We start from the raw sequence: 12,752 nt of genomic DNA, 5'->3' as shown, positions 1-12,752 counted from the left end.
CAAAAAAAAAAAAAAAAAAAAAAAAAAAAAAAAAAAAAATATATATATATATATATATATATATATAATCCATTCTTAACTCCAGGGTTGTACAAAAACAAGCCCTTGGGTATATTCTCTAGAGGTTGAAAAAGTCTGCTATATTCACAAAGCTGTTAGTTTACGGTGATGAGTGTTCAGCTTGCCATTTGCTCTTTGAGTCTTGGAATTGTCTTAAGCCAAACACTGGATATGATGCTACAGTCTCAGAAATTACCTTTACCCAGATTGGTGGATTTAGCAGTTTGAAGGACAGCTACATAGACCATCAAAAAGGGATTCTTGAATATAAACCCATTTACTAGGCATGTGTATTGGACACTATTCAGAGAGAACCGCATGGACTCACTTGACTGGCCAGTGGGGCTGCAGATGTAGAAGGCTGCTTATAATTTGTCAAGGAAGCACTGCTTGGGTTGATCAGAGATGTGTGTAGCTGGCTATGGGAGAGTTGGCATGGAGGGAAGAATGAAAAGCTCATGCCCAAACCCCTGGGTGACTGGGTAAAGATATTTTAGCCATTTGTCCTAATAGTATCTTTATCCTTGGCAAGAATACCAGGTTGAACGGTTAAAAATATATACAAGCAAACTTTCACTTATGATCGTTTTCCTAGGATAACTCAAGAAACAAATGGACAGAAAGACCATCCATCTTGAGATGGACAACCACAAGAAATGAAGCAGTAATTAGGGATAAAGCCTAGTCAGCTGTGATCCCAATCAGACTACACCCCTCAAACTCTAAACTACAATGCCACCTCCTACCCCGGGAAGGATCTCTCAAACTTTTTGAATAAAACATTGTTTTGCTTGCCTCTTTGGGATATCACTTGATTATAGAGAAGTTGAATATTGAATTTTTGCTGCTGATATTTAGACTAACTAAAAGTGGGTAGGCTGAAGATTTTTAAAATACATGTGACAACAAGCTACTTATTAAATAACTAACCATAAATGTAAATATTGAGAAATGTATGTTAATGTTTTCTCTTGGTTTCAGGTTCTAGGCATCCAAGTGAAATGCTTCCATGAAATTATCACTATAGGTTACAGAGTCTATCGTTCTTATGACCTACCTTGGTTTAGAACACTAAGCTGGTAAGTGACTTAAAACTGTTTCAGATATGAAAATCTGATTATTTTCTGAAGTTTGTAAGGAAGCATCCTGATCAATCAGTATCTACATGGTTGACCTTATAGATTGATTTTAAATAAATATAAAAAAGAATGAAATTGAATTTTGAAAGAAGGAAATTACCTTTAACTCTCCCATTTCAACACAACTATTTTCATATCTCATCTTTCACTCTTTGTAGAGATACCTGATTTAAATTGAATATAAACATTATTCTTGTGCCCTTTTTAAAAACCTCAGCATTATATTCGACACATTTTTATATCCTTTATAATTACAATTTTAACAGAAAGTTTCATTTTGTAAAATGTTATGAATATGTGTAATCTTTTGCCTTATTTCCCCTCAGTTGATATGAGACCACACACAAAATTTGATATTTCTACAAGACTTGAAGATGAGATATGAAAATAGTTTGGGGTTTTTTTGTTTTGTTTTGTCTTTTTTTTTTTTTTTTTTTTTTTGAGTGATCAGTGGTTTATTCAGAACGGGAAAGCCCAAGCTGAATGTCTGTCTCCCTCCTCCCCTCCCATCCACCCCTGCAGGCTGGCCCACCTTCTCCAAAGCCCCCATAGGCCCCAGGATGCCATTGGGGGGTGGGGGGCAGGGCAGTGAGAGGAGGGATGACCTCACCTTTGCTGCTTCTGGTTTGGTCTCCTCCAGGCCCTGGGCCCTGTGACATGCAACAAGGAGGGTAGTCAGAGGGATGAGGAAGACTCTGGGGTCAGTGCGTAAGGCACCCTGCTAAATATTTCAGGGCAGTTACCAGCCTCTGAAATATTGTATATGTACAGATGCGTGTAAAATTAGTAAATAAAAATCACCAAATAATTTTAATATTTAAAGCTTTATATATTTTTAAAACTTTCTAGGTTTCTTAGTTATCAGGACCTTGACCATGAAACATGATAATATGATAGTTCATAATTAACCTAACAGGCCATGTCTTTGAATATAGTTGTTTGATTAGTATCAGCCAGAGGGGCCAGTGTCTTATTATAACAAACGTATCACTTTTTGGGTTTACAGTAGTCAAAAACAGTTTCTTGGTTTTGTTAACACTTAATTTTTCCTTCTGGAAAGTTTCTTCATGAGTGGCAGTGTGTACAGGGAGTGTTAGGTAGATTAAGTAGTCGGAGAGTAATTAAAAGCTAAACTGTGCAGGATTGATTTTAAGTGTAGGGGGAAGAAAAAGGTAGGTCAAGATGGGCTCCAGTGATTGTAGAGGCTTCTTGGAGAAGGTGAGAGAGAAACTGTTACTTGAAATAAAGACAGGCTTTGGCTAGAGAAGAGTGTTCTGGGTTGGGGAAGCAGCATCCATCAGGTTTCAGATGCGGGACAGAGGAGGCATGTGCCACAGATGGTGAGATCTTCCTGGCCCTCCTGAGCAGAAGGTGTATATTTATTAGGAAGTAGTGGCCAAAAAGTTGGATTGGTGGCTGGAGTAGGCTTTGACAGCCTTACAGAGGCGACACAGACAGTTTCCATTGTAGGAGAGAGAAAAATGGTAATACAGCTGATAAAAATTAAAATACTTCCCTTTGGGAACAGTAGGGTATAATTCCATTCATGAGAACCAGAGGGAAACCACCCCTTTCGTCTTCTACTGCCCTCCTGGCTGCCTAGGACTCTGCCCTTCTAAGGAGGATTCCGGGAGGAACCCTAAGGCAGTGTTTCTCAGCCTTTTTTTCTGGCTCACACATGCTCCCATCAGCAAAATCTCATGGGTTCAACTTCTCCCCGGGGACAAAGATATACCAGAACTGGGAGAAGGGATAGGCCATTTATCAAGTTTTTAAAGTTTTTCCAGAGATTTTTACCCGCTGCTAGCTCCGTTCCCCACAGCTACCCTTTTTGAGTCACTGCTCAACTAGAGTGCATCTGGAGCATTGAGAAGAGGGGGCAAGACCCCAGTATGTGCAGGGCAGGAGGGTGAGGTTAGAGGTCAAATTACCTCTACCTTCTTTTCCTGTTGATCTTCCCTAGGGCAGGTGGGAATTTGGCTTAGGATCTTTACAAAGCATTAGACCTGTGAGTAGCTGGGAGTGAATTTTCATTATAAACTTAATGCTGTGTGTGTGTGTGTCTGAGAGTGTATGAGAGTGAGTGTATGTCTAGTATTTTCTACAATGTTTCCTAATTATCTGTTTCTGGCATTTAGATATTGAGCTAAATAAAGGCATGAACTATTCAGTAAGTTTTTATTGACTGATAAGTTTGAAATTAAGTTTAAAACAGGAAAAAAAGCATTTGGTGGAATATATCATGAACTGGTCTTCTCGACTTGGTTCTGAACTTTTTGTCATCATCAAACTGTGGAAAATAGTTTTGTTGAGTTTGAGGGGGAAAAAATTCAAATCTAAAGAAGCTAATTGTTTTAAAATTATAGGTACTTTCTACTGTGTGTAAACTACTTTTTCTATGGAGAGACTGTAGCTGATTATTTTGCTACATTTGTTCAAAGAGAAGAGCAACTTCAGTTCCTCATTCGCTACCACAGATTTATATCATTTGCCCTCTATCTGGCAGGTAAGTTAAGGAAAAGTCTTTATTGATATGTAGCCAATATATGTTACATGCTTATTTTTATTTAAATTTATAACATCCTTTATTTGTTACATTTTAATCCAGCTTCTCTTTGTAAAAAGTCTCATATATAAAGCTATTTCTTTCATCACAGTCTTAAGCAGTAGTCACTCCCTAATGGTGGTTTAAAAAAAAGTACTTGCTTAATAGTCACTCCATATATTTGAAAATTTTCTTCACAAATTATAGTAAAGGCACTTTTAAATATATGGGTTATTTACCAAGTATAATTTACAAAGAAACTTTCACATATGTATTGCTTTATTTGTTCCTAGGAAATAGAGTTTTCATATAGAATTATTCGGGGTACTTAGTTTTCCTGACATGGTTTATTATATGTTCATTTATATATATATATATATATATATATATATATATAAAATATACATATTTGTTTATAGTAGGCTATGCCACATGTTTTTATGATTTTAGATTAAGAATCAGATAGTTAGGATAACATTAGAATTAATAGATTTGTTTTCCATTAAAGTTTACCAATCATAAAAGAAATTTCTAAGAAATTGATTTAGATATGTACCGTTTAAAAATCAGATTGCCAGTATGAATCCTGGTTCCACCCTTTACTAGCTGAATAAACCTTGGGAAATTTAATTAATTTACCTGTGCCTCAGTTTCTTTGTCAAGCACTTAGAACAGTACCTGGTACTATTTAAGTATTTATCATTATCATTATTTCCACTTTTAAAGGAGGAAATGAAATTTATTTGTGAGTTTTCACTTTAGCTTTTAATAGTTACTGTTTTAGCTCTTAGGAGTTTCTCATAAATAAATTCTTCTCCAGTTAATACAATTCTGGAAACTGAATACAATATGGATGACTTCCATTTCTCATTAAACAAAAAATATACAGAATATGTGGGGAAGAATGTCCAGTCCTTTAAAAGTATGTCATTTATATTCAGTAATTATGATCTTTTTCATGGTGTTCAATTTTAATAAACATCCCTGCAGATCTTGGTCTCTATTTTATTTCTGATTCTAGGAAGCCAGAGAATGAAATACAATCTGAAATGATAATGGTAATTTTCAGAGAATCATTTTTGGGGCAGGGGAACCTACATTTTCCAAAGAAATTGCCTGTTTTACATTCAGGGATTTTGTTAAGTCCAGTTTTCTCAGTCCATTACTTAATTTTTTAAAATTATAAATGATATGTCTAACATACATTCTTGGAAATAGATATTGAATGTAGGTATCTTCATTCTTGGAAATAGATATTGAAAAGTATTTTTGTTCTTTCAAGGGCAAAAGAAGTTATTCATTCTAAGGTAGCTATTTCATTTTAAATTCTAATCAGTTTAGAAGAATCATGATTATTAGAGAGATTAATTATGACTGCTAACAGCTAAAATTTTGGAGAATAATATGCTTGACTCTGATTTTACGTTCATTAAACATCATCTGTGACATTTTTTTTCATGGTAGAAAGAAATTTTGCATAGTTTCTCTTATCAAACAAACACGTTTGATTCATTTTGTTAAATGTAAGGTAAATTCTGGGATGGATTCTTTACTATTACAGGAGAGAAGCATACTGTACCTTCTTAGTCTATATTTTTACAGGCAAGACTTCTTATTAGCAAGAAAAGTGTCTGTAATAACAATAACTTTATTTCATATATAATTCTTATAATTAATAGTAAAATTGTGATTAATTAAAATATAAATCATTAACATATGTGCATTAGTTAAAAAATCTGATATGTCAAAAGAATCTGATAATGTTATTGTTAATGTAAACAATAACCCTGCACCCCAACACTTGCAGATTGTTTTCATTTTTCTAAGTAATATGCCTATTTCTTAATTTATTTAGGCATTATCTATTGACTTCCTGTAATAACCTCTGTCTCTTCTCCATACTCAGTTTTTTATTGTCATTATTTATATTATTAAATAGATACCTAAAATATCACTTTCTATAGAGCCAGATAGTATCTTTGATTACATTTCCATTCTTTTACGATTTTTTGCTTTTCCTGCCCTTAATAGCTGCTCTTTACCTTTTCTTTTCCACCTTCATAAATTTCTGTGTAGGAATCCTTAATTTTCCTTTTGAGTCTGTCCCACGTCTGTTGGTCATTTTTTCAGATGTTCACAGAAATCAGAGAGTTCATTAGTTCCCGTTTTTCCTGGTGACCTTTATCCCAGGGACGTCTGGGCTCCTGTTCCTGTTTGGACTGGCTGCTTGTAGGCCTGCTGTCAGCTGTCCCCTCATGATTTGGCTTTTCCTGTGTCTTCCAATTTCTAGGATAACACCCTCATTCTGCTGCAGCATAGCCTCTAATAGTTTCCTATGAAATGTGCTTAGAAGGTAAATATTTTATGTTCATACATTTCTAATAATATCTTTGTTCTGTTCTCACAATTGACTGCTTTGGCTAGGGTTCCACTTACTAGTAGTAGACTTGTACTTAGTCCTCTAGTTTAGAAGCCCAAGCCTTAACCTTGCCTTCCAGTGAGCCTTTCCTGTTCAGTTTTCTCTAGAAAATACTTCTACTTGTCCCTGATTTCTCAGATCTGCGGAAAGTCATCCAGTCGGTTTTCCAGCTTCCAAACTTTGTAGCCATTTTTCTTCTTTTTTCCTTGACATTTCTTCAATTCTCTTTGCTCTGTAGGTTTTTGCCTTAATTTCTTTTAACATGATTTAGTGGGCTACCAGGACAGAAGAGAAAGAAATGTAATACATGAACAATCAACCATTTAAAAACAGAAATCCTTGATTAGTATTTTATTTTTCCCTTGGCTTAAAACAACAACTAATTTTTTTCTCCTGGTCCTGTGGATTGACTGGGCTTCACTGGGCAGTTCTAACTTAAGACCTCCCCTACAGTTGCAGTCAGATGGCGGTAGTGCTGGTCATGTGTGTCCTAAGTGGGCTAGACGTCCAAGGTGGCTCACTCTCACGGGCACGGTTAGTTCTGGCTGGTGACCCGTAGTGCTGGCTGGTGACCCGGGCACCCGAGTGTGGGCTCTCCATGGGGCTTGGCTCTCTCAGCACCACGCCTGAGTTCTGAATAGGGAGGGCACCAAAAGCCAAGCATCTCAAGAGTCCTTACCTAGGATGTTTTGTTTTGTTTTGTTTTGTTTTTGCGGTACACGGGCCTCTCACTGTTGTGGCCTCTCCCATTGCGGAGCACAGGCTCCGGACGCGCAGGCTCAGCGGCCATGGCTTATGGGCCCAGCCGCTCCACGGTATGTGGGATCTTCCCGGACCGGGGCACGAATCCGTGTCCCCTGCATCGGCAGGCGGACTCTCAACCACTGCGCCACCAGGGAAGCCCCCTAGGATGGTTTTTTAAAACTAGTTTTTAAAAATGAAAACATAATACGTTCCCACAGTAAAAATTCGGGCTGAAAAGGAGTATTCCATGATATCTCCCTCCCCGCTCAGAGCCTTACTTACTCTTTCCAGGGGCTTCCTACCACTATTCAGACATTATCTGAGTATTCAAGCTTATATGTTTATATCCTCCTTCCCTCATTTTTGTACACAAATGAGAGCAGACCATCCTGTACCTGTTTTTTCCCACTTAATGTAGCTTATTTGTGGTTTTATATTGGCACATCTAAACTTATCTCACTTTTTCCGTATCTGCAGTTACATCTGATGTGCATACAGCAAAATTTGATGGGTAGCATGTCAGAAAATAAGGCAACTACTATTTCCTTGCTTTGCATTTGCTCTAACTTATACTTGAAAATAACTTCTCAATTGAGAGGGTAAAGACAATATAATTTATTTTCTTTCTTGTTTCTTTTTATAACATTGTATACATGATAGCCTCCCAACCAACCCTTTTCAGTCATTGTTTCTTCATTCCCTAAAATTTCTGACTCTACTTTTATAAAACAAAATCAGTATTTCTTCTTTTTTCTAACTGATTTCCACCATGGACATAGCTTACCACTTGCTCTTTTATAGAATCATGGAAGCTTATTGAAAATCATCAGTGTTGTTCCTTCAACAAACATTTGAGTGCCTTCCAAGTGCCAGTACTGTACATGGTGTTGAGGATACCAAGGGAAATAGGCTGGTAGCGTGCCTTCCAGGGTATTGCAACTGCTGAGACACATGTCCCCTAGTTCATTGCTGGAATGTGAACAAGGACCTCTAAGAGCATAAAGAAGGGGAAGGAGGGCCTTGCTTTGCGGGGGTGGGAAGGCCATAGAACACCTTGAAGAAGAGATGACAGGTGTCGTGAGAAGCAAAGAACAATCAGGTGTTTGCCAGGTGGACAGAAGGAAAGGGCATTCCAGGAGGAGGGAACAGCTGTACAGTCTTGAGAACGAGAGAGGGTGGCGTGTTCAGGACCAGTGAGAGGCAGTGCAGGTTGCAGAGGTAAGCAGGAGCCCCGTCTTGAGAAGCTTTGTGTATTCTGGGAAGAGTTTGGGCTTTATCCCAGGAAAACTACTGGAGGATTTTAAGCTAAGAGATGATATAACCAGATCTGTAATTAAATGAAGGATGAGTTGGATAACGTTAATAGAGTGACAAGATAGGAACCTGTTGCTCTAATTCATACTAAATATAATGTAGGCTTGGCCTGAGGTTTATATTTAATAGTAAGAGGATTATAAATTTTAAAAAATTATGGGACTTCCCTGGCGGTCCAGTGGTTAAGACTCCGAGCTCCCACTGCAGGGCGCGGGTGTTCATTCCCTGGTTGGGGAACTAAGATCCCACATGCTGCGTGGCACAGCCAAAAAATTTAAAAAAAAAAAACCTAAAATACTGTGGGCTGATCTTAGAAACCAACTGCTATTTATGATAGTCTATGAAAAATTGCTTTTGTATCCCAAATTATTGGCTTGAAATGTACTTTTTGTTGAGATAATTATGTATTTCCATGTAGTTTTAAGAAATAATAGAGAGTCCTTTATGCACTTTGCCTAGTTTCCACTAATGGTAATATTTTGAAAAATTACAGTGTAAGATAACACCAGGATATTGACATTATTACAGTCTTACAGAAGTATTTTTAAAGCAAAACTTTTTTTTGTTTTAAAGTGTAGTTGATTTACAATGTTGTGTTAGTTTCTGGTGTACATCAAAGTGATTCATATATAAATTCTTTTTCATGTTCTTTTCCATTTTGGTTTGTTATAGGGTATTGAATATAGTTCCCTGTGTTATACAGTTGGCCCTTGTTGTTTATCTATTTTATATATATTTTATAGATTGCATCTGCTAACCCCCAAATCCTAATTTATCCCTTCCCCACCCCTTTTCCTCTTTGGTAACTGTAAGTTTGTTTTTTATGTCTGTGAGTCTGTTTCTGTAAAACACAACTTTGTAGTAAGCTAGGAGCTACTGGGATAAGAGATGAAACTTCCAATATAAATTATTCATAGTATTCTATATCTGTTATCATTTTACACGTGTCCTAAATATGGTCCTATTAAATGACCATAAGCACTCACTTTATGTTTCTCTTGTTTTTTTAATTTCCAGTGCCTAGCACAGGGTCTGGCATTTAGGTTCCCAATACACATTTACTAGATGAATGATCAGAGGCTGAGAACATGCACATCCACACACAGTGCTTTTTAGAGAGATTTTTTTTCAGCATCAGTGTTTTGGTTGCTGGGTCTTGAGGCCTTACTGGTGATTCTTGAAGTGATTAGCAACATTCATGAGCGTAGTCTAGCAAATGAAGGTAGACTTTAAAACAGGAGTAAGGAAATAGAAAGTGTGCTCTGTTGAGAGATTTGTACCTTTCTCTCAAATTATGCTGATAAAAATCTCTGGAATTCTTCTCGTTAAACAGCATTCCAAGGGTCCTGCCCAAATTTTAGTTCTGCAGTGGTCAAATGACTTTTATAGGTCTTAGCAGATTTAAAAACCAGAGACAACAGAAGCTCTTTCATTGACGTTGAATTTTATTAAAATAAAATGTATGTATATCCAGGTCTGACCCACTCACCAAGGCCCACCACATTAAATGACGTGTTTAATATTATACCAGATGACTCACTGACTAGGACCTGGAAATCATCCTGACACTTAGATAATTTTGTTGTAAAATGAATTTGAGTGATAGCAAAAAGAAAATTATAGGAACAACATTTTCTCTAGAGTCTGGATATATTTTAAAAAGATCTTGGGGCCTTGGATTTGGGGCTCTTTAGAAACCAGAGCAACTATGTGATTACATGTCTAGTAATGATGGGTGAATAAGCTTAAGATGTTGGACCCTTAATATCATTACCTTAAGATCTCTTTATCCAACCAGTGATAGGCATATTAAAGGCGTATTAAGTTTAGTGGTTTGGTTGTTTTGTTTTGTTTTGTTTTTGCTTGTATTTGTGCATGGCTAACTGTTTTGACTTCTTTTTAAAAACCCTTAAGGGTAAGTTATAACTTGAATATAATACTTTGAATTCAAGAAAAATCAATGGACTTATAAGATTAAATTATAGCTAAAATTAATGCATGATTAAGAATGTTTTTCCAAATATCCTGAATATGTTTTATCTCAAAGGATGGTGATGAAATCTTTGAAAGATGTCACAAACAACTGTTCATAAAGGACTGTATCTTCAAAACCACTTACAGTTTTTAAATTCAGATGATTAGAATCTATACACATATCAGTCTTGTTCTATACCTTAAACTCACCGTGCAGATTAAGAGAAAACTTTTCTCTATCTTAGCCAATATAATGGTTGGTTTGTGTGAATTTCTACAGTGCACGTTCAAACTTTTTTAAAACAACTCAGTTGTATTCTAGTGGCTGAATATGGGCACACATAATGCAGTGTGCTTCTGAATTTGTTGAATTTGTTCAACAAATTCTGAATTTGTTGAACATGATGTTTGAAATGTTTTGGAGTTAGATTAGTTAGGGAAGTGTAATGAAAAATACAGCCATGTGAAAGTAAAGGATGAGTCAGTAAGCTCCAGTATTTAATCCTGGGTCCATCTTTGTTTTTTGAGTTAAGGACTGCATGTGTTTACTGAATTGGTTAATCACCAATAAGAAATTTTAAAAATAACTTGATTATTTCTTTATATTTTCCTGTCTCTTCAACTAGATTATGAGCTCCTTGAGTGGAATGACTATCTTATCCATTTTTTTGTATCTTGTGTCTAGTGCTCCATAAATATTTTTTGATTGTCCATTTTTTCGGAAATTTCCTCTATCCCATCTTTTGGACTTTTCAGTGTCTTTTTTTTTCCCTTCACTTCTCCTGACTGCTTTAGAAATCTCATTCTTTTTTGTTCTTTTTGAATATAATTGTCTGTAATCTGTTGGGTAACTGGCTCTCCCTAACCACCTGGGAACTCCTTCATACTGGGCAACAGGATATACACATCTTTGCATGGACAGCACAGTGCTGTTTATATAAATGGTGATCAGTAAGTGTAACTAAACATAATTATATATCAAGAACTGTATGTTAGGAAACTTTTTCAATGAATACTTTTGTTTACAATACTGTAACAAATCCTATGATTTTAATTGGAAATATAACCGTACAAATGTTCTTTGTTAATTGGGGAAAAAGTAAAACTATGGATCTAAATGTATAAAGTTATGCTTTCCATAGATTTATTGAAATATAGCATGTATGTATTTTTACACGGTTAAACATAAAATATACACATAGCTAGATGGTTGTGAATGAAAAAGTAAACTTATGTTTCTTTTTTGGATTCTTTTTCTTTGAAAATAATATTTAACCTTAGATATGCTAGGAAAACACTTTACATCCTCCTCTTCCACATTCAGAGAACTGTATTATTTTAATGTATCTAGGAGTCAGATAATTATATCCTTTATTAGAGCACCCTAAACAGCTGCATTGCTACTGGTTGATTTAACAGTGAAATTGGATCAGGTAAAAGTGAGTTGCCAAGACTGTCCTGGATAAAAATCATCATTAGGAAAGTACTGAATAAGTCTGCTGGTAATTTTATTTGAAGAAGTGCTTAAGGGTGAATGGTATTATATAATTTCAAGAAAGAGACCAACCAAACGTGTTGTACTAGTATTTGTGAAGAGGTAATTCATAGTTAATGATGTTGAGAGGTTCCCGAGGCTGTGCAGGGAGAGCCAGAGAGGTCCGTTTGGACAGAAGGGGAGGGTCCAGAGGCATCTGTCTTGCCTCTGCTTTGCTTTTACCCTATTAGCCTCTGAACCAAGTCCAATCTACCTTTAACCATGGACCAATGGCATAAAGCAGCATAGAAATTTCATTATTCCTTAAGCAAAAAAATAAATCTACCTGCTATTGAAGAGAAATTTAAAAGCAATGATTTTTAAAGAGGTCTTTTATGCTACTGGTGATTTCAGTGCCATGAATTCCATGTTTTAATCTCCCCCTGCCCCACCTTGCTTTCTTTTTCTCAAGAAAGTGACATATGGCTGTCAGTTTGCCTCTACTCAGAGAATATTTCCATATTTCTTTTGCAGTTCAATCAGTTAGATTCTATAGGTGACAAATAGGAGGTGAGGTAGGATCTGGGAGCCAGTGTGCATTCTCTTCCTTTATCATTATCCTTTACACTGACATTACAAATCGGTCATCAAAAAATAGCTGCCGGCAGCTGCTGTTTGATTCTTTGCTCTGGTCAGAGTAGTATCAACCTTGCTTACTCCAGTGGGTAGAATTGCCTTGGTAAGTATAACTTAGATATACAAAGTCTAGTACTTTATTTCATATGGGATAGATTAGGTGACAGTTCGTTTTCTATCTTAGAGAACTCTCTAAAGATATTGCAGAATAGAATGCATGAGTAGCTGTTTAGCTGAAATTAAACTTGGCTTATGCATTTCCAGTATCTACTTCTGTAAAAAAATAATTATCTTTAAAACTTCACAGATATATTGGGCAAAAAGTGCTTCATATTGCCCTCATTACTTAGTATATAACTATTAGATTTCATTTCATTAGGTAGAATTTTTATTTAGTAAAATTTTATGGTAATAAATTTGTAGGATATAAACAGAAACACAAATACT

The 12,752-nt window shown here is 36.0% G+C and overlaps 1 protein-coding gene across 3 annotated transcripts in view; it reads left to right on the top strand.

Moving 5' to 3' along the window:
- CDS1 (CDP-diacylglycerol synthase 1) overlaps positions 1-12,752 on the top strand; it is a 68,502-nt gene that overhangs the window by 34,925 nt on the left and 20,825 nt on the right. For all 3 annotated transcript variants that reach the window (XM_027095922.1, XM_027095925.1, XM_027095923.1), the window contains 2 exons: positions 1,042-1,139; positions 3,566-3,705. In XM_027095922.1, the coding sequence (XP_026951723.1) occupies positions 1,042-1,139; positions 3,566-3,705 (238 nt within the window). The remainder of the gene's footprint in view (positions 1-1,041; positions 1,140-3,565; positions 3,706-12,752) is intronic.

Source organism: Aethalodelphis obliquidens, unplaced genomic scaffold (assembly GCF_003676395.1).
Source record: "Aethalodelphis obliquidens isolate GAN/ISIS:26980383/991018 unplaced genomic scaffold, ASM367639v1 scaffold95, whole genome shotgun sequence".
Classification (NCBI taxonomy): Eukaryota; Metazoa; Chordata; class Mammalia; order Artiodactyla; family Delphinidae; genus Aethalodelphis; species Aethalodelphis obliquidens.
This window is presented reverse-complemented; position numbering and strand designations above follow the sequence as displayed.